This window comes from Electrophorus electricus, chromosome 4 (assembly GCF_041902795.1).
Source record: "Electrophorus electricus isolate QZ-2024a chromosome 4, ASM4190279v1, whole genome shotgun sequence".
Taxonomy (NCBI): domain Eukaryota; kingdom Metazoa; phylum Chordata; class Actinopteri; order Gymnotiformes; family Gymnotidae; genus Electrophorus; species Electrophorus electricus.
This window is the reverse complement of record NC_137500.1, coordinates 17734234-17757221: the sequence shown is the minus strand read 5'-3', so window position 1 is coordinate 17757221 and position 22988 is coordinate 17734234. Positions and strand designations below refer to the sequence as shown.

General features: G+C 39.8%; 1 protein-coding gene across 4 annotated transcripts; it reads left to right on the top strand.

Annotated features, from left to right (window-relative positions):
• The first annotated feature begins 1938 nt into the window (after positions 1-1938).
• On the top strand, positions 1939-22940 carry nap1l1 (nucleosome assembly protein 1-like 1). Of its 4 annotated transcripts, none has more exons than XR_014123259.1 (16): positions 1939-2073; positions 7084-7117; positions 9027-9109; positions 11410-11512; positions 15259-15400; positions 16043-16135; positions 18613-18741; positions 18911-18982; positions 19064-19203; positions 19336-19481; positions 19702-19721; positions 19889-20011; positions 20145-20177; positions 20265-20315; positions 21673-22230; positions 22760-22940. XR_014123259.1 is itself a non-coding variant. In XM_035522777.2 (16 exons), exons 1-16 carry the CDS (start codon positions 1950-1952, stop codon positions 22771-22773), a joined length of 1332 nt encoding a protein of 443 aa, XP_035378670.2. In that variant the 5' UTR covers positions 1939-1949; the 3' UTR covers positions 22774-22940. The 4 variants fall into 4 exon arrangements, 3 of the variants coding, with proteins under 3 accessions (XP_035378670.2, XP_035378666.2, XP_035378678.2); XM_035522777.2 differs by having other exon boundaries at positions 21673-21697; XM_035522773.2 differs by having other exon boundaries at positions 21673-21743.
• Positions 22941-22988: the final 48 nt, after the last annotated feature.

Here is a 22988-nt window from a genome sequence, read left to right as displayed (position 1 = left end):
AGTACTCAGATCAGCCTGTCTGGCATCAACAACCATGCCAAATTAAAAGTCATTCAAATCATCTTTCTTCCGTATTACGATGCTCAGTTTGAACTTCAGCAGGTCATCTTGAATGTGTCTACATGTCTAAATGAATTGAGTTGCTGCCATCTAATTGGAATGTAATTGAAGTAGTGAGTGTCAAAGCCACTATCCAGGATAAAACAACCAAAATTCAAGAGTACACCCGGATGATGGCCCCAAGTGACAGTGCTTAGTGAATACCTCAAACAGCAGAAACCAGAAGAGGATGGAAATGAGGAGGAACAAGGACCATCACGGGAGGAAAACCTTCTGCATGGTATGTACCACCGGCAGATAGTGGAAGTGGCTGTTATGGAGAAATCATACCAATGGCTGGGACAGACTGGATTGAAAGACAGCACAGAAGTACTAATTATGGCAGCACGGGAAGAAAAGCTGAACACTAGATCAATAAAGGCTGGAATCTACAACACCATGCAGGACCCCAGATGCAAGCTGTGCAAAGATGCCCCTGAGACAATCTAACAGATAACAGGAAGATAGATGCTAGCAGTTAGGATGCCATAACCAAGTGTCTGGCATAGTGTACAGAAACATCTTTGTTGAGTACAGGCTGGAAGTTACAAGGGCCATAATCAGAACACTAGGTGCTGTAACCCCCAAATTGGGAGGATGTCTCCAACAGATCCTAGGAACAACATCCGACATTTTGGTCCAGAAGAGTGAAGTCCTGGGAACAGCTAAGATACTATGCAGGACTCTCAATCTCCAAGGCCTCTGGTAGAGGACCCGAGATTGAACAAAAAAGACTGCCTGAGAGTGAGTGGGGGATTTTTTGTTTTAATATATATAATCTTGGTGAGGATTGACAAATAACTTCCAAAACATTATGCTACAGGTGTGCTGGCTTCAGCAATCATTAAAGACCTGGAAAAGAGTTCACTGAAGGGATAAGAAGTCACATCAAGGGTCATGAAGCTCTTTTGTCTGGTGCTGAGAGATCTGAAAGTCATTGGAGTTCACCTCATTGTGGGATTCTATACATGATTTGAATGCACTGGGCCTGCTGTACAAATCATTATTCTTAAAGGCTGTTGGCCTATTTGTGTGATTTACTAATGAGACCAATCCTTGTCTTCAGCCATTTAATATTCATCAGTGTGGTGTTATCTCTCGTGTAGCTTTTGTTGAATAATGCAAAGCCAGTCAGCAGTCTTCATTTTTCAAGCTGAATGGTTTTGTGCAATGTGTCTGGTGTGAGTATACACCTCAGCTGCCTGAAGTGCACACATAAGAAAGATGATATTTCTGTTTCACTAAATTAGATAGCAAGTATAAACTTTTTATACCATGAAAGGTAAAAGTATTGTGAGAATCAGTGTCTGTTCATTATTACGTAGTGAAATATTCACATAAATGGATACAGGAAAGGACAAAAGTGAGGCTCAGAAGCTGAAGACTGCAGCCTATGCTGACTTGATCCAGGAGCATTATTGCAAAGGTCTGAAGAAACTGTCAATCATCTTAAAAGTTTTAGATAGCTACATTTAATCTCAAATTAGTGACTGCCAGGATAAGTATAAGCCATTTATTTTTGTCATAATATCATAGTGTCATGTTTATTGTTCTCGAAGGATTAAACCCGAAGCTGAAGCATTTATTGGTCTACAACAAATATTTACTAATTCTGCAGAATGACAGCTTCATAATCATAGGGCCCACAATCACATGGCAGCTATGAGCACTTGGAACAAAAAAAATGTAATTGATTTTTTAATTTAAAATCTGTTAAACTGTTCCTTAAAGCATTTTGTGGCATCATCCCACAAAATAATACATTTCAAAACATTTGTTCCCTTTTCAAAAATTTTGATGTGGCCCCTCCCATTGTCCCTGTGTTGTGCTAGTGACTGTCGGGTTACGTGATGACGCTAGATGTATATGAGCGCAAGCGGCGGGATCTTTATCCTTTTTACCGCCATCAGAGTGGAGTCTTTTGCTCTGAGTTTGCTTCACTGCGCAGCATCACCCGCGAACAACCAGCCCAAGGTAAGATAATACTAATCTACAAAATGGACACGTTGCCTTGCTGTTTGAGGAGCGTATAATGTAATTATTATCTCGATGGACATGGCTGACATGAATAGTAAAAGTACGGCAGTTCACTAAGATAGATAGTTGTGAACTGAATCCGCAGCACTAGCTCGCTGCCATTGGAAAAGACTCCACCATGATGTAGGTGATGATGAAAATGGCTGTAACTTGGCCGGGTAGTTTTTGCTCACGGTATTGTCAGGTGTTTTATTCAATACGACTCTGATCTGCCCTGTACATATATTTTTCCTCTTCTTATAGTTACAGGTTTTCAGTTTTCAGAGGTGTTGGCCTCTCACATATTTTATATACATCTCTCTCTCTCACACACACACCCGTGTAGCTTTTGGAGGGTTATAGCTAGGTAGCTCGCATTAGCGAAATATAAGAATAAAGTTAGCTAGCTAGATATGCTAACTAGCATAGCTACCTAGCTACCCGTCTGGCTGGTAGCTTTTGGTTGCTTGGTAGTTAACGTTAAATAACAGTACACTGTTGGAAATAATTGTTACTTGGCCAGATTGTCTTCCATTAGCCCACTATATGCTTTGCTTTTACATAGCTAATCTAGGTTAGCGTGCTTGCTAACCGAAGTGTGTCCGTTAACTAGTTCGTTAGCTACCGAGAGTAGGTTCCTATTTGTAAAACAATTGGTAGGTAGCTAGCTAACTAAAGCTAAATATCTTAGCTCACATGTTTTATACCTAACTATTATTGTGAACATCTAGAAGGTTTATGTAAAATGACACCCCGGGAGAGAATTGGCCTGGGGTCGCTAGGTTCGAAATCAAACCATCGGCGTGTTTGTAATTAAATCAGATGGCGTATCGGTACCTTACCTAGCGCCGTTACTAGCTAACTAGCTATGTAATGGGTTTGATATGTATTTATGGTCATCTAGGAAATGCCACGAACATGAGTTGTACCAATAACAAGGATATCATTTCAAAGGGATACGTGCCTTATTGTGCAGAGCTAGCATTTTAGACTTCAGTTCTTTGCCGTTTCCCACTTAGCTATAGTGGGCGGCTAATTAGCCAGTGGGACCAACTTTTTAAACGGTCAGACGAAAGAAGCAACACGTGGTAGTGTTGTAGTTAGCTAGCTAACTGGGTCGGATGATGATGATGATGATCGTATTAGTGATGTGCAGGGCCTCCGCCTGGGTGCTGTCTATGGGCGAAAATTGATTATTAGCTAGCTAGTTAGCTAACTATATAAGAGTCGTGCGTGAAGACTATTTCCTCCCACATCGTCCTAATTTTTGGCCAGGTGCGACTTTTAACAGGTAATGCTGAGTTCAGACAACACGATATAATTTTGTATGTCACTGTCAGATTAGGCGATTGTTATCGCGGGCATATTTTTTGCCATGTCTTGGTTGGGAGAGTGGCAACACTACACGTTTGATGCCGGACAGTCATCGTTCACGTCCTTGCGCGAGTTCCTCGGTCATCAGAGGAGGGTCAAGAAATTCAGTCATGGATACAGAAGCCCTGTGTGTTCGGAAAACAAAACGAATGTGGCTTTTTTCCCCTGAGGGTCACGTAGAGAACAGTATGGACTATCCTTCAAAAAGAAGTTGCGAGGACGAATAACACGTTCGCTATATGTTAACGCAAAGTGGAGGAAAAATACCGCATTTTGGGACTTGTATACTTTGATTTTTATGTTATGTGGTTTCACACTCAGTATATCTGATAACATTACTATTTCTCTTCGCCATGTTTACATATGTACCCTGTAGAGCAAGGGTCATGAAGCTCTTTTGTCTGGTGCTGAGAGATCTGAAAGTCATTGGAGTTCACCTCATTGTGGGATTCTATACATGATTTGAATGTATTGGGCCTGCTGTACAAATCATTATTCTAAAAGGCTGTTGGCCAATTTGTGTGACTTACTAATGAGACCAGTCCTTGTCTTCAGCATTTAATATTCATCAGTGTATCTGAAAACATTCATTTTTCTCTTCGCCATGTTTAGGTATGTACCCTGTAGAGCACGGGCATCCTATTGGTCAAAATGAAGGAACAAGTCATAAGACTAGATGAACGAATACAAAATTGACATTAGTTTTTGTCAGGTGGTTGTGGGATGTCTCAGATGCTACGTTGCTGTTGTTCAATTGTCCATACAAGCCCCTTTCTCTTCCCAGACATTCACAATTGGGCCTGATGCCGGAAATGTCAGATATGACGCATCCTGTTAAAATCAGACTAACTGACAGTAGTCAAAGAAGACAGTAGTCTGACCCAGGCATAAATTGTTAGCCACCACAAATTTCTCTAGCTAACTAGTTGTTGGTGGTCTTGTGTGGTATATCACAGTGCTTAGCTAGCTAATTAGTTCTTAAAAGCATTCCTTCTGCTTGATGGGTCATTGCAGAAATTTTCCTTTTGTCAGACAAGGACCCACTGCTGTTCATTTTTTGCCTTTTGTATTGCCTGCTTTGATTTGAATACTTGTCGTCTGATATCAGATAAATGGTTGATATGACAGCAGAGACTATAAAATCCAGCACCAGATTAAGGTTTGCTGTCCAGAATTAACTCAAATTTTATTTATATATCTGTTATATATCAAAGCATGTTTACAAATATATGGGTCCAGATCCCTAATGAGCAAGCCAGAGGTGACAGTAGCAAGGAAAAACTCCCTGGGTGGAAATGAGGAAAAACTTTGCGAGGTCCAAGACGCAAGGGTGGCCCAGCTAATACAGTCCATGCAGGTCATTAGGAATATAAATGCATGAAACATTTGCACTAAATTACTTTCTTTTAGGAAAGCTCCTTGTAAACTGTCTTCTGGAGTTCTGATTAGTTCTTGTCAAGCAGTGGAGTGAGGAACCTGTGCTTACCAAGAGCACATAACTAGCCAACATTGCATACTAGAAGCTTCAGATTACAGCCTGCACTCAGCTGTTTGTAGCGCTAAATATTTGTTGAATAACACATCACTGATCCCATGTCATCTTCCAATAACAGTTCTTACCTGAATTCAGGCATTGGCTGAAACAGTATTTATTTGATATCAGTGATCTTATTCTAATTTAAGATCTATACCCCACTGTGTGGAACTGATGGAGACAATTCTTCTATATCTAAGGTAGCATTGGTCTGAAACTACACATTACTTAAGACTAATGAAGGAAACCAGAAATTGAAATGAAAATGCAAGAAGCAACAAATTAATTGAAAGCAGCTTGATCAATCAATAAATGCAGTGATTATAACTCCACTACCTTTATAGTAGAGCAATTTTGCAAATTCAAACTGCAAAAGAAACATTTACAATTGAATTTGGTTAGACTAGTGCAGAAACACTAAAATAACAATTTCAATATTTAGTGAAATTGTACCTCATTTTTAACATTGTTTTAGGATATTGTAGGCATTTTTGGTTCAATATCAGTGTAAGCAGCTAGTAAATGGTTACTCCTACGTTTCTTCTACTGGCAACAGTGTCACTGCATTGTAACTCAGGTTGGGTGATAAGAAGGTAATGCGGTATACCCCTCTATTTGAAAATGATGGTAATTTAAAATTAGTGACTATTTCAAAATGGCAACACGAAAATTTCTGTTCCATGTCTATCTTGAAAACCGACAATAACTTGGTCAGGGGCTGTGTGGACCTTTAGAGGTAACATATTGGTGATTGAGGTGCACACTGATGTTGAGATCATACATTGACAGAGAGGGGAAGCCAACATCGCTAGCGGTTAGTCAAGCAAGCTAATTTAAAAGAAAAATGCTACTGCTGCAATTTAGTGCCTTTTTTTATTTGTTCCAAATGAAAAGGGAGAGTCAGCAAACCTTGATGAATCTGTCTGTAATATTTGGCTAAAACGTCGCTGCTAAGGATGGAAATGCATCGAATATGCATTCACTTCTAAAATTAACTACCTTTTAATCACTTTACAAATGCAGCTCACCTCAAAAAGACCCACAGTCACTGCTGGCAAAGCTACAGCAGCAATGTTACAACAAATGGTAACGCGTGCCTTCACCAAATCCATTAAATGTATAAGGGACTGTGTGTGATGGAAGTCATGTACTTTTAGTGGTTACAAAATGCCTTGCTTTTTCAAGCCAAACACCTAATTGCCAGTATGAGCTACCTGGAAGGAAATACTTTTCTAAAATGGCATTTCCTAACTTGTATAACACAGATGGACAATATGTACAACATGTACTGCTGTTGACTGGCCACATCTTGTCAATGAATATCTATGCAATGTTGAACATGACACCATGCATGTTATTGACTGACTGTCCACTTGGTCAGTAACATGTATGGTTATTGTCTAGGACTGGAACCGGACTGGAAACTGGTCTAAATGTCTCAAACATTACTTGCGCTCTTGGCGAGAATGCCCTTTGAGAATAAGCTGTCAGCTATAACTGGATAATGGAGCTAACATTGCAGCCTCTGTCAAGCTTCTGCATTGGCCATGGTTAAACTGTTTGTCATAGTCTTAAATTGGCATCAATTGGACTGCAATACCAAAGGCAAAAAAACCTTCAGCAGGTATTCGTTGCTTTTTCCTGCCTTTGTCCTGCACAATTGCATGAAGCTTTGTGTGGATAGTATTTCTTTAATAGCAGAGTAAATTGTAATACTTTGTATAATTTGGAAATTTATTTGGTGTTTCTTAGTTTTAAAAGCTGTAGTGGCATATTGGTTTATTTTAAGCTTTTTATCTTTTAATGAGTCTGCACATTATTCAGCTAAAAGTCATTGGTGATGTATTTTAAGTTTGCATGAAGTCTTGAGTTTTGTTCCAGGGTTATGGTCCTGGTAAGGGGTGTTGTCCTTTTTGAATATCTTATCCTTGACCTGTGTCTTCAGACATTTCTTCTTGGGGGGGGGGGGGGGGGAAATGTTTCACCCCTTATAATGTCAGCATGACATTACACAACTTTGCATATCTATGCTAAAATGATTTTCTTCTGTTCCTCTCTAGGGAGAAACAAAAACACAATGGCTGATCTTGACAAGTAAGTACTAGTGATGTTTTGTGATTAGACTAGATGAAGACTAGGCCCATCTCTGAGAATTGTTTCATATTGACTGTAGGTCTTTGCTGGAACCTGGCATTTTCCTCTGCTCCTGTTTGGGGTGGGGTGGTGGTACAGACCCTCGAGTTTAATGTAATCTTTATCCCTAAAGGGGCAGTTTGTTGGGCAGCCAATAGTCAATCAACGTGACACCCCACAGACAAATTAATCTACACAAAAACCAATATTATTCAAAAGGGCAATAAACACAGGTACAAATGAATTTTTAAATCTTAGTCCTGCATCTTGGCAACCTAAATCTGCTGCCAGATGGAAGGAGCCTGAACTCGCTGATCAAGAGTTGACTGGGGTCAGCAAGACTTGCCTGGGCCTTTATGGGTCTGACTCTGTAAACCTGAGAGATCATTCAGGTGTATACATGTGATTTACATGTGCTTGCACTAACAATTCCTTCCAACCTATTCCTATGAAAAGTGACCTAAACCAGCAAACAAAAGAAGGTCAAAAGACCTACTGGATTAAAAAAAAAATTCAGAGTCAACATCAAAATTCATAAGCTCCTGTTTAAAGTGCGAAGGTGGTGAGCCTTTGCACATACAACATCAATGTTTAATTCAAAAGTTCACTTATCATTTATGGTCCCCAAATACTTGTCAGAGTACAACTTCAACAGCATGGTCATCAGTGACAGCAGGAGAAATGGAGGAGGGTTTCTCAAGTATTTGATTTCTGTTGGACATTTCCAGAAAAACATTTACACCAATCACCAGATTCATCCGCCATGTGACCATGGTCAGTTTCATCATTGCTGAGCAGGATTGCTGACACGAGTCATGCAAATATTGATACGTCTTCCCTCATGCTGGTGCCTTTTTTTTTTTTTTTTTAAATGTGTGTGTGTATGTGTTATATTTATATATTTATATATATATATATATATATATAATTCTATTTTTACTATTAGGCTATAGCCTAATTATGGCTGTAATTTTGCCTAAAGCATTTAATTTGTTGTTTAAGTATAAAGATTTATCCATGCACTTGTACAAGCTGGCTTTTTTATTTGTCCCTGTGGCCATCATTAAAGAGACCATAATTTTTATTTGGGAACTGCAGGAATTGGCGCTAAATCAGCAAACTACTAGGATGCATCGCTTTGTCACTGTTATAAGAAAAAGAAAAGTCCGTACCAAAAGCCCTAACTGAAAGTGGCAGTAACTCTCCTGTAAATGCATAGCTAGAGATGTACAGAGAGCAGTTTAAATGTACTCAGTTGTGAGGTGAAATGCTTGAAGATATCTTAATGATGTACAATGCATAAGATGCTATTTGTCTTTTGAGGTTTGCTAACAAATTGGAGTGCACAGTGCGATAGTATATCAATAGTGCCAAATTAACAAGTGTAAAGACTACAACAATAAATCAACCAGATTTATTTATTTTTACAATAAGTAAGATAATGTACTTCTAATTATATTAACCTATAACCAGCAGTTAATGGTACAATTATGGTGTACTTTTAACCTATGGCAGACCCTGTCTAATTGGTCTTGATGTTTGTGTTGATATTTTAGATTTAGTGATGCCATTTATATGCTCAGTGTATCTTGTGACAATTCGTGGTGAAGATCAAAAAACACGTTGCCTGTCTCCTCTGTAGATGGTGCATGGTGTAAGCTGTGCTGGGACCATGTTCATTAAGCCAGTCATGTCATAGTCAGGTCCTACTCACCTAACTTCATGCTAGGACATGAAAGACTTCCCCTCTCTGCTTATGTTTCTCATCCAAACTTTGCACCACCAAAGTCCCCAGTTTTGTGGCTTATTCTGAGGGAAAGAGGTGTGTGTGTGTGTGTGTGTGTGTGTGTGTGTGTGTGTGTTCGTTCAGTAAAGAACAGGCTGAGCTGGATCCGGCGGATATGGAAGATGTTGAAGATGTGGAGGAGGAGGAGGCCGGTGAAGACAGTAAAGGTACATACTGTTCCCCAGTCCATTACTTCTAGTCCCACAGCCCCTGCAGGCTCCACTGTATGTGGTTGCTCCTACAGTCTCCATTAAAAAAGAAAAAAAAAAAAAACTCATTGTGGTCCAAGCAGCAGCTGCTTGCCTTACAGAAGCTTTGGGAGTTTTGTAGTCAGCTTAGACAGCTCCCTGGCCTGGGTATTTATTTTGGCACCTCTTCAGCCAGTCTATAAAGTACTGCTTGCCTAACTAATGCTTATCAAACAAATGTGCATGCACACACTTTTGCTCAAAGTGATGAGTTGGAAATGTCTGTGTTCATGCATGTGCTTCTTTGCTTGTTTTATATTGGCTCATGACCTGATTGACTTCAGCTGTTCTATAGCCTGCTTGCTGCCATCCAGTCCCCTATCTCAAGAAGTATGTTTAACTTAGCTGGGTTCCTAAACAAGTTTCAGCTTCACAAAACCTAATGTTAGGTTAGCTTGGTTTTTATAGCAGGGCCCAGCAGCTTTGTCAACCTAGGTTTAGACACTTTAACTGTGATTAATCCTCTGAACACTCAATTGTTTGTGACGAGCAGTCAGTTATCATATGAAATGCAATGAGTGACTGACTAAAAAGCAAAGATTACTATACTGTGTAACTTTGTGTAATATTGGTTAATTTTAAGCACTAATTGTAGAAGGCAGTACTAGAACTAAATTGGTAAATAATGTGTAAGTTGGATTTGGATCTTCGCCTGAGCTATGTTATTAGGGTTCAGGCACTGTCTCCAAAAAGTTATCAAAAACATTTGTACAAAGTGTTAGATGTGTGGCAGAGCTAATTTTATTAAAAAAAGCTGAAACTCCAGAATGCCTTTGCCAAATCTCATGAAACTTTAGTCCCTTAATACCTCACGTGATTGGCAGGCTGAACTACGTTTGCTAGTTTTTGACAATTACATGCCCATCTGTATCAGCTAGTTCTGTGGTGGCCTACCATCAGGGTGCTCATGTCATAACTGCCAAAACATGGTAGCCATTGGCCAATTAATTCTCAAGCTTAGCATTGGCCAGTCGACAAATGGTGTTTACAGCAAGGGACTTTGGCCAAATTTTATATTTTGTCCACTTGCACAAAGACACTTGTCATTTAAAAAAAAAAAAAAACCTAATGTAGCCATGGTTTATCTTGAACATGTAATTGGGTTCTAATCTTGTACTATGGAGTCACATCAAACTATAGTTTGTTCTGCTGCTGATTGTTTGAAAATCCTAGGACTAGATCAAAGAGCGCAATCACACACAAATTGCTTTTCAAATAATCAGTCTGAAACTAAATATTTACCCAAATCACATGGGTATCAGAATGACTTCTGACTCGTATGGCTAAAACCATCAGTCTGATCTCGAACAAAATTGACAGACCTATTCAAAACAGTATTTTGAAAAGGGTGTAAAGTTTAAACTGGACTGGCCATCAGGAGGCTACATGGCGCACAACTACTTAATTTGCATATGCTAAACAGCCTTTTGTTTTCAACCCTAACTGGCTAGAAGTCTGGTGCTGTGACTCGGATCAACTTAACAATTTAGGCACATGTGTGGCATATTACTCATCTTCACTTTTAACAGATTGGCATGCATGATGTACTGCAATTCACGATCAGCTTTTAAAACTAAGTCATGCACCTTTTATTGTTTGCAGCATGGGGACAAATAAGTCAGCCAGATTTGACTGTCTTGCTGACTGCTTTCCAGCTATGATTTGTTTAAAATCTATGGCTTATTGTTTAAAGGGTAAATGGTAGACATTTGTACATGTCACCATGTCAGTGATTTGAAGGTGTACCTGCTCAGTATTCACCACTGTTATTCAGGAATTCTTTAAGTAATTCTTATCAAACTTAACATTAAACTAAACATTTCATTTATGGACTGAGTTATTTTGCTGTGTTTTAACATGTATGCAGACGAGTAAATGTGCGAAGGTGTTGGGTTCCCAGGCCTTCCTGGCTGCCTGTGTTTATAACCTTGTCCTCCTGTATCTATGATGATTACCCTTGCTGGTAATGCCCCATTTGTAGTGATTTGCTGAGTGTTGGATATGGAATGGGTGACTTGGTCTATAAAGCATTGGGAAAGGAAGTGTTGTGGTGGGTTTTTTTAAATGTATTTGTATTTTTATAGATTTAGCATGTTCAGTATTTGTGGTTTGATTCTTTTAAGGTTGCTGTGTGGGGGCAAATCTCCCTGTTGGATGTGAGGCAGTGAGAAGCTGTGGCCAAATGTGTAGTGTTTAAAGTGTGATGGCTCTCATTTCAGCACGACAGCTGACTGTGCAGATGATGCAGAACCCTCAGATACTGGCAGCACTGCAGGAGCGGCTGGACGGCCTTGTGGGCTCCCCTTCAGGGTACATGGAGAGGTGAGGAAACCCACACTGCTATCCCATTACATGCTGAGACAATATCCTTTTATTCCCTTTAAGATGGAAATGATTTCTCTTCAGAATTTAAGGATTTATGGCTAAAACGTAGTAACTGCTTTCATGCACTCTAAAGCGCACACTTACCAGTCATTTTATTAGGAACATCTTTACATGCTCATTTGTGTAATAGTGTAGTTGTGTAGAATCAGCCACAGTAAAGCATAAAATCATGCAGTGATGGATTAAGGACATGTTTTCAAGAAGTGTAAAGTTCTTGAAACATGGCATGGGCCAAGTCACTCACATTACAAGTTTTTGGTGCCAGATAAGTCTGGGTTGGAAGTTTCAGAAATGGCTGCTCTCCTGAAATCTTTCTAGAACAGGGTGCCTGGTCCTGGTGAAGCCTTCTATAGCAAAGCAGAATGTTGGAGCATCAGTAATTTAATTGGTCAATTTTTGACCCTTTAATTAATCCTGAACGTTTTGCATGCACAGGAGAAATGAGTGCGCACCTGTTCCATCAACAAAAGAACAGCAACTTTGTGCATCAGCAAGATGCACCTGGAGTGTGTGCAATTTGCTAAGAGTATGATTCACAAAGCTCTTGTGGGTGATATACATGTGCTCAACCAAATTGTACTTTTTCTCGCTCTCTCGTTTAAAGGTCCACATCTAAATGCATTTATTCTGAATTTTTTAATTGTTTTCTGGTGACTATATATAGAAGGTACACACCTTTGGTTAGGGCAAAAAAAATACCCAGATACAATTTTAAATGCCCATTTACATCCCTGCAATTTGGCCTTAGAATAAAACAAGCTATTTTTTCCAACCTTTTTTGGTGGGCTCATGAATAATTAATTCTTCACTGACTGGTTGGTTTACAGCAAGGCTTCACAATGCCTCACACAAGCAACGGGTTAAAATAAAAAAAAAAGTTACTAGCTAACTGGGAGGTGAATCATGGTGCGTTTAGGCATCCAACCATTGGTTTTAGCCTCAATTAAGAATATTCCAAGTCTCAAACAAAACTCATTTTAAATCATTTGCACTTCTGTGGTGGAGAATTTTTTTAGCTATGGGCCTAGACTTAATATCTAAGCAAAAAGGTAGGTTGTCTGTCTTGTCTAAATAAGCTAGGTCATCATGCTATTAGTTTTACTTGGACCTTGCTAGTAGCTACTGTTACTTATACTAGCTTGCTACTTGCTTTCGATCTTTCCAACACAAAGTAAATTAAACCTGTTGACTCGCTGTAAAACTTTCCATGCAACATGAGCTGGCTTCAAGTGACCTGCATAAAAATGTCAGCCTGGCTAGCTACCTACCTATAGGTTGCAGTCGAGCTTGTGATGTCGGTGTAGTCAAATGCAAAGCGAAGCTTTCTAGATGTTGTCCAAGATTGTCTTGAGAAATGGTCCTGAGTGAAATATGCAGAGCAAACTACCAACTTGTTCAGATTTAACAGGTTCCTGGACATCATCCGTGCCTGTTCCGTTGTCGCATTTTATTTTTCAAAATACCTGCAGTACTCTGGAGATTTCATCTGTGCCTGGGGTAGAATGTGAGCTGGTGTTGGACAAATTTAAGGCATAATCAGTCAAGACTGTTGCATAACATTCTAGGGTTTTTGAAATTGGTCTATTTTTTTTACAACCCTGTTTTACTTGCACGGGACTTACATTTGAATTGATAAACCAATTCCTAGAACAGCATCCCACGGTATGTTGCACTGCTTTCTACAGAAGTACCAAAAAATCCAAAGAACTGTGGATATTAAATGTCAGTAAGATCTAGCAAGAGCAATGAAGCAACTGAAAGATGACAATAGTAATGTCTGAACTTAACACCCCCAAGCTATCCATTGTCTCCACTTGTTCAGAACATGCAAGCTAACCTGACTGATTTCAACCATGACTCGAGAAATCAAAGCTGCTCTGCACAGAGATTAAAACAGATGCATAGATGGTGTCAGCTTTATCCTCGTATTTTGATCCTCGTATTAAGTCACTCCTTTTCCTGACAGAAAATAAGTTCTTAAACATTTGAGATTTATGGAGTCTGCAAAAGCCTTTGCCAAAAGCTCACTCCATGTATAATGTTGATGTCTAAACACATACAAACCTGGTTCATTGCTTATTCATTTGAGTTGTTGATGCCAATTTACTCTCCCCAATGTCTGTTATTGGTCTTTATTTATTATTATTGTTTAATGTCTTCCATGGTTTTTATGTAGTCATGGCCTTTTAATAGGCAGTGCAGATGTTTGACGTGCCTAATGGCAATCTCACTACAGTGCTGACAGCAGTGACATTGCTGCTGGGGTGTGTGATGTTGCTGGGAACAACCCTTGACTGAGTTTTTAATAAGAACTGCAGCAAGCATGAAGTAAGTGGAGCAATAGTAGAGAGCCCACTGTTTGTTTGTTCAGAGACTAGACATGACAGCAGCTTTAGAAACATCTGAACTCCTGGCCCCTCTTTCAGTGAAATGAAATGTGAAGACATTTCTGCTGATTTCCTAAACACAGCAGCTATGCTGTGCCAATTCTGTTTGTGTCTCACAACAAGATGCAACATGTCAAACCTGGCCAAACATCCCAACCTTTTTTGAGGAATTCAACAGGTGATAGTTGATTTAGTTCATTCCCTTATGTCCAAGAGGGGAATGCAGAGCATCCAAAAATCATCTTTGCAGAAGTAATAAACATTCGTAGATAGTCTACATCTTTGCATAGGGCTGAAAGTGGTCTTCATAGCCCTATTTGGATGCGATTAAATTGGCATGGGGTAATTTTGTTTTTAGAGGTGTTCCTGAGTTTGTGATGTGGGTGGGTTGTTTAATGTTTTCCCTCTCTTACCCTGAGAAAATTGCAGAACATTTTTCACCAAATTCTGCACTCGTCTGATAATTTCAGTTGACTGGATACAAATGTCCATGATTTGAGACAGATGTTGCTTCTCGTGGATTGGGGATTTTTAACCCACCAGAGACCTTTCCGAAACACAAAATTAGAAAAGGATGATGGTCACTAAACCACTACATATGCTACCTAGGAAAGATGTAAAATGTTTCGTTATAAACTTATCATGATGATCCCCATTTGGTTTGCATTAGTTTATTATGCTGTATGCAAATAACTGGAGACTTTTCTAGTCATCACAACATCCCCTGAAACCACAAAAGAAATTAAATATGATTAGTCGTGTGTTTTGTTTTTTTTGTAGCCTCCAATATGATATATATAAAAAACCCTGTCCTAGGTTATGATTTATCTAAGAAGTCTCAGGCATTACCATGTTTTTGAGGTTTTTACAAGTTGTTGGTAATTAAGACAGCTCAATCAGTTGTAGAAATAACTAAATGTCTTGAGATTATGCTGCTGTTTTATTTAACATGATTATTCTGTTGCCACATTACCTTGAATGCTGATGCTTTCACTCATTGTCATTGTGCTAAAATATGTTTTTGTTTTTTTTTTTCAATGAAAATGCTACCCAGGTTTGAAATCATGCACAGTTGCGACTTTTGATTGCTCTTTTTTTAGGGAATGTATGGAAATCTATGACTTGCTTTTAAAACACAAATCTTGGTATTCTGATAACTGGTATCGTATCTGTAGCGATATAAAAATATTGTGACACGTCACAATGCACAAGAATGTAGGTTGAACTAAGCTAATTTACACAAAAACACATTCTATTTTGGCTATGGTTCAAGTTATTTGCTTATTTCCTGTCTAGCTTACCAAAGGTAGTGAAGCGACGTGTCAACGCACTTAAAAACCTGCAGGTGAAATGTGCTCACATTGAAGCTAAGTTCTACGAAGAGGTTCATGAACTCGAGCGGAAGTACGCAGCTCTATACCAGCCACTGTTTGATAAGGTAAGAATGAGCCTAATATTTAGACAGCAGACCTTGTAGTCTGATTCTTTAGTATCTCATCTGGAAAATCCAACTGTGTGATTTGGGGGGGGGGGAAATACTGTTAGTAGTTAGAGGCCATTGTAGAGTCCTTTTGTACCTGCCATAGGAAGTGATGGTGAGAGTAGCCAGTCAATCTGCTACCATACTGATATACAGCTCCTCTGCTCTGTTCAACCCTTACAATGCGTTGGGTGTTGCTGCATCAGTTATCAGTGTAGGTCTATGTAATGTTGTAAATTCACTGTGTATACTTTGGAAATTTGTTGTACTATCATATAATGAGACTTCATTCTACCTGTCCTATGTTTTTCTAAACTGAGTAAGCATTCTGCATCAAAGCTTTTAGCAGTGTGAAGGGTTTTGTTTTGTTTTCCCCCCTCCCCCCCCATGTGCATAGTTATAGATGGGGTGTAATTAGTTGAAGGGGAATTTTTTTTCTTTCTTTTCTATTCAAATTTCCCAATTGGATCCCATACACCACCACCTGCATCCCATAAAGTCTAGTACCACTGGTTAAATTTAACGTTATTTACTTAAGGTATTACTCTTGCCTTGAGCTATTGGTGGCTGTAAACCTAACATGAACTGGTGTCTTTGTAGCGCAGTGACATCATAAAAGCAGTGTATGAACCCACGGATGAGGAGTGTGAGTGGAAACAGGAGGATGAAGAAGAGCTGACAGTAAGTAAGCAGGTACAAGTGAGCCTATACCTGCATGCTTAATATTAGCTATTCATTATATAGTAGTACGAATTATGAATTTTGCCAAACATACTGCTGTTAATGGGTTTCAGGCTGCAAAATGCTTTTTACATCAGTCTGCCATTTTTAACTATAAATGACATTGCTCACCAAAAAGGTTGAATCATAAGGCTGTATGTATGCAGATATGTAGGCACTGACCATTGTCAGACAATCCTGCTGTGTTAAATCGGACGTCTGTTTTGGTTGTCCTGAAGCTGAGAGCTCACCTTCAGCTGATATGATTAGTGTGTTTATAGTGAAATGAACAAGATTTTTACTAGTCAGTCAAATTTTTTTCCTATGGTGCATTTTACAACAGCTGTTGTCATAAAGCAGCTTTGCACGTGTCCAGGTCCAAGCCCTCGATGAGCAAGCCAAGGGTGACAGTGGCAAGGAACTCCCTAGTGCAAGAGCAAGAAACCTTGAAAGAAGCAAGACTCAAGGGGGGGGGGGGGGGGGCTATCCCATTCTGGCGGACAAATGGACACTATAATAGCAACAACAATATGTAGTTATTAGAATGATGGTAGAAAGAATAAAAGAAATGAGCAATCGTTTATTCCAGTTTTCTAGGAATCCTAGAGTGTGTGTGTGTGTGTGTGTGTGTGTGTGTGTGTGTGTGTGTGAGAGAGACACACACACACACACACACCTGTCTTGCCTGGGACTGTCTAGGGCAACGGGGTAGTAGTTGGCTCCAGTGGTGTAGTGCGTCACAGCAGGAGGGTATCGGGGTGGTGGTAAGAGCCATAGCAGCTGAGACAGGTTCAGTAACATGACATCAGGAGCAGGTTTACTTCAGCAGAAAGAGAGAATATATTAGGCATATCCAAGTACAAAGGTGTATAAATTGGGGAACTATAATGTGCAAAGATGGATTCTGGCAGATCTAGCTGTGGCTCCACGAATAAAAAAAGGCAGGCATGAGGGCTCCCTGGAACATGAGCACACTGCTGCTCTCAGTCAAGAAACTTGAGTGATCGAGAGATGAAGCGACAGCATCATAACATCCCAGTTTACCATAATGCTCAATGCCCATGGACCCCAGATATACACCCAAGATGGGAAGTAGTTAATAAAATGCCTGACTATATACAGATAGGTTTTCAGCCTATCCTTGAATTTTGAGACTGTCTGATCTCGAACATTTACATTAAGGTTATTACATAGTGTGGGAGCTTTATAGAAAAAGGCTCTGCCCCTGCGGTAGATTTTCTTACTCTTGGTACTAGTACAGAGGCTGCACCTTTTTGATCTAAGCAGTCGTGGTGGGTCATGATGCACTAGGGGTTCTGTAAGGTACTGCAGGGCAAGACTATTCAGTGCTTTGTAGGTCATTTATATGTATTTTATAATCAATGCAAAATGTTACTAGGAGCCAATGTAAAGTGGATAAGATGGAAGTAATGTGATTGCATTTTCTAGTTCTAGTAAGAACTCTAGCTGCTGCATTTTGAACTAGCTGGAGCTTGTTTAGGCACTTGGTGGTACAGCTAAATGGTAAGCTATTACAGTAGTCCAATCTTGAAGTGGTAAATGCATAGCGTTTCTGGAACATGTGAAGATGATGATCTATAAATCTTTATATAATGTTTTACTAGTAAAAGTGAAAAAAATAGTGAGCTATAACTTATTACAAGTAGAACTTCAGACAATTTTAGGTCCAAATATCCATTATAGTTTTATTAGACAAAATTCAAAGATACTGGGATTTCTATTTAAGATGTAACATGTATTCATATTTGTAGTTTTGGATCTGAGTTAATAGTAGGTTTTTAGAGTTCTCTCTTTACTGAGTAATGGTAAGATTTGGTTTTGACCTATACAACTGTAAGGTCATTAAAGTTGCTGGGATGCGGAATGCTATTAATGAAATTGTTATAGTTCTTACAAATTTGTTGTTTTTAGAGCACTGTATTTGCTGAAGAAATTCATAAATTTTATTGCCTCATTCAAATTTGAGGGTGGCCTAGGAAGGTAGTGTTTTGTGTGGTGTCTGTGATGAGTGGAACTCTAGGTTCCTTGTAGCTCTGGTTTTAATGGTATTGTTTAGCAAAGTAGAGTTTCTGAAATGCATCCCAAAGTCTGTGGGGTTCATGGTGGATTTAAAAATGTATCCAGCCACCCCCCACCCCAGTTCCTTGCCCTGATGTCCGCATCAGGTGATGCACAGCTAACTCAGGACTGGTTAAGTGATCTTTAGCTTCTGCAGCTTCCTCAAACCTTTAAAAACAAAACAAAACAAAAAAAAAACTTTTTTGTAGCCATGCACCATTTTGGGCCAAAAAGGCTTGCTATGTCATACTCTGTTAGCACAGCCAAGAATTGCCTACAAAATGTCTTGTCTGTTAGCACTGATGGTGTTTAAGCTGTTCCAGAAAACCATAATGTTCGCCCAGCCCCCAATAACATGCTTGCTCTTTCAGGATGAGATGAAGGAAAAGGCTAAACTAGAGGATGAAAAGAAAGATGAGGAGAAGGAGGACCCCAAAGGAATCCCTGAATTCTGGCTCACCGTTTTTAAGAATGTGGACCTTCTCAGCGAAATGCTGCAGGTAAGTGGTGGAGGTCTTCAGGTGTCATGGGAGCTATAGCCATGTGTGCACTGGAACTAGGTCATGCAGCACTAATATGTGCGTATTTTGCTTCCACCTATTGGGCTGAAATGCAACTCTATTCACTTTGCACACAATGCCACCTCATGGAAGTTACTGTTACCCCCAGGAACATGATGAACCAATTCTCAAGCATTTGCAAGACATCAAAGTCAAATTCTCAGATGCAGGCCAGCCAATGGTATGTAAAAAGATATTTGTTCTATTTTGATTGAGTAAATTGATCTCATGTTCATTCTGAATTCATTCTCTGTTCCTTCAGAGTTTCACATTAGAATTCTACTTCGAGCGCAACGACTTTTTCACAAATACAGTTTTGACCAAAACCTATAAGATGAGGTCTGAGCCAGATGAGTCGGATCCCTTCTCTTTCGATGGTCCCGAGATTATGGGTTGTACAGGGTAGGATATTCAATGCCCTCTGCTGTGCACCCAACCCTCTGAGAACACCTCACATACAACTCCTGAGATCACACTTGTGGGGGGGTTATTGGGTATCCCAAGATTGATGCTGACTGCTGCTTTTTGCACCAGGTGCACGATTGACTGGACCAAGGGCAAAAATGTCACACTGAAGACTATAAAGAAGAAACAAAAGCACAAGGGTCGAGGCACGGTGCGAACAGTCACCAAAACGGTTCCCAACGACTCCTTCTTCAACTTCTTCTCTCCCCCAGAAGGTACAGACTGGCTGCCCTTGGTGTGCATACATCATGCAGGAACTGCTGTCACTTTCAGCATTATATCTCTACTAAATCACTTGAACGCATAAGTGTTTAATGGTCATGACAAATTAGTTTGAAGTCCTCACCTCACTGTATGAGTACATGAAGCTGGAAAGTGCAATAGTAAGATACTGGGTTTTGCAAATAATATGTACACACCTCTGTTCTCTTTCAGTACCAGAAAATGGAGAACTTGTAAGTAAATCGTCGCCATTTAAAAAAACAAACCTTGAGTAAGTGATTTTGAAAGTAGGTTCTTGTGAATGTAGATAAGGGCTTTGTCTGCACTTAGCAGCTAAATTCAGGTGTTGAAAGTGGTTGTGTGGGGCTGGTTCTTTTCCTGCTTCACTCACTCTACTCAGGATGAGGACTCTGAGGCGGTCTTGGCAGCAGATTTTGAGATTGGTCACTTCATTCGTGAGCGCATAGTGCCCAGAGCAGTGTTGTACTTCACTGGGGAAGCCATTGAGGATGATGATGATGATGTGAGTAAAAGAATAGGGTGTAGCAAGGCATTAGTTTTATCTTGTTCTGCAGTTCTCCACTCAGTCATGAGTTTCTTGTCCTAAATTAGGAATTTGTTTATTGATCCTAATTTTATTTATTTATTTTTTTTAGTATGATGAAGAAGGAGAGGAGGCTGATGATGAGGTGGGTTTGGCAGAGATTTGAGGTTCAGCAATCCTGTTTTGCAGATTTCTCTATAATTTGTCCTAATGTGTGCATTTGTGCATCCAGGAGGGTGAGGAAGAGGCTGATGAAGAGAATGATCCAGACTATGACCCGAAGGTATGGTCCCTCTCCCCTTTAAAGTTTCAACATACAGATTCTCTACTGAGCAGTGCAATCTGAACATTGTTTCTTTTACCATCCTACCACAGGAGTCACAACATGTATGTAAATGTAGTGTGTGTTTTGGCTGACTGATTCAATAAGACAACTGACTCTTCCTACAGACCATAGCCTGGTTAAACCCTTACTGATTGATGGGTTCTTGGGCTACATGATGCATTTTTCCTTATGCTTTTCCTGTTTACTCTAAACATATGCCAACAAATCACTTGACTAATCTTACAGCAATGCAATCCTGGACAGCAGAGTGGAGAATTTTAATTCATAAACATGCTGCTTTTCACCCTGACAACTACATTTGACTTATTTTTGTAAAGATGTCTAGCATGGTGTGACCCTGCCTCATGTTGTTGTGTTTTTTTGTTTTTTTTTTGTGGGTGTGAAATATAACCCTACATTTGGTAGGTGTGTTTGCATTCGCATCTATGTCCTTATGTATGTTGAAGCATGTAGAGTTTACACAGTCTTTTTCTACTCCAGCCTGGGCTCACCATCCACTAAAATGTCAGGTCCTATTTGATGGGTCATTCATGTCAAATACTTATTTGACATGAAAATGTTCATTTTGTACATCCTATAATTGTATTAGTGGAAAACAATATTAGAGGGGGGAAAGTTGCATTAAAGAACAAGGGTTTCTAGATTTCTTTTTATGCTGCACTGTGCTGGTCACCACCTCTTGACTACCAGTTTAGCGTGGCTGTTCAGATTTCATTGATCTTGAAAGCTGCTGTGTAATACATTTTTGATCTAATGTTAAACTATATAGCATGTGCAGGTTAAAGTTTAAAGATGGAGGATTTACGTTATGCTTGCGTTGACTAGTAAACTATACTTTTACAATTCTTTGATGGGTCCTGTGTTTTGGACTAGTCTAAATTGTTCTACCAGTCACACATTTTAACCATTTTTTGTTCAAATTTAGGTCATATTCTGTTCAACGGACACGTTCTGACAATGATTATTGCAACTTTGTGCTGTTAAAACACAACCAAAACCAATGTTGAATCTGGTTTTGCTAACACCAAAAACAGATTCCCACTGCTGTTTTGCTTTTGAGAGTTTAACACACTACACCTAAATGTACCCGAGGAAATCAGACCTTCACACACACTGTAAAGTGGCCTTTTTATTTTAAATCCTGACCTAGAATCTGTTCAAATTATGCCCTGGAACACTCAGGGTGGATCATTATGTAAATGAGTAAAATTTAAAGATGTTCTGTTTGGCTAGAGCAAAGGGCATATGATGTAAGTAATGCTTACGTGTGTGTGTGTGTGTGTGTGTGTTGCAGAAGGATACCAATCCCCCAGCAGAGTGTAAGCAGCAGTGATGGTGTCCATCTCAGTCAGGATCCAGTGCACTGTAACTGCTTCTCAAACATAATTCTTTGCCGCCTTATAATGTTTTGTATTTTTCTTGGTAGAAATAACTGAGAGAATTTGTTACAACCCCCCCCCCCCCACTCAATATATTGGGAGTTCTGGCTCGCTCATTAGTATTTTACAAGATCTGTTAACCACCCCCCCCCCCTTTTTTTTTTTTTTTTTTTTTTTTCCCTTTCTCTCTCCCCCCTTTTCCACCTGTTTTTTTTGGGGGGGGGGATTTTTCACCCTCATCCTCCTCTTTGTAAAATAGTTAGAATGCAGAAAATTCAAGCATGACACTTTCTTCACTGCTAATCTAGTTGGGTTTTTGTGAAGTCTTTTGTTGTATTGCTCTTAGACAACAGCTGTGGAAAAACTGTTTGGAGGCAAACAAATTATGGTGAAATTGGTGTAAATTTGAGACGCTCGAATTTGTGCCCTGTGATTGGCTGAGGCCAGACGTGACTTCTTGATACTCCAACCTGGTGAGGAATTGGTTTCATCCCATGGCTGTATATGAGCAATTTGTTCTCTTGTTGCGCACCAGTGGCAACCACTTCACAACAGAATGCTCATAAGCGGCCCTGGTGCCGAGGGTTAAGGAAAAAACTTATTCAGGCTGCCAACAGGCAACCCCTTTGACCAAGGTTGGTGTTAGGCCTGGCCCAAAACCTTTGGCCTGGTGTGTGGAAGGTTCAAACCAAGAAACACTGCAAAAGTGCATTTAGCGCAAGATTGAGTGGCTGGTTTTGAGTCTTGGCCGTGTTCTGTGGGTGACTTTAAAACCTTTTGCATGGCATGCCCACTGTGATGGTGTGTGTGTGTGTGTGTGTGTGTGTGTGTGTGTGTGTGTGTGTGTGTGTGTGTGTGTGTGTGTGTGTGTGTGTGTGTGTGTGTGAGAAATCTTGAAGCTTTTGTAGCTTGTCTCTGTTGTAGCCGAACCCAGCAATTTAAAAGCAGAAAGAGCAATACTGCCCTCTACCATGCCAACTCCTGTGTTCCTTTTTCTTGTAGCCTCTGAACAGTGAGTGCACACAGGCTGGGAGGGTCGCTGTCTGCTGGCTGGGTAAAGCAGGCATGGTCTCTGCCACCCACTGCAGCTGTTGTCAAAGTGAAATGCCATGCTACAGAATACTAATGTACTCTCAGTAACTGTCCGTGGATGTGTATTCATTAAATAAATTGGTTAAACGTGTACTGTTATGCTGATTTTTCTATTTTATACTCGACTGACTAAGCCAGA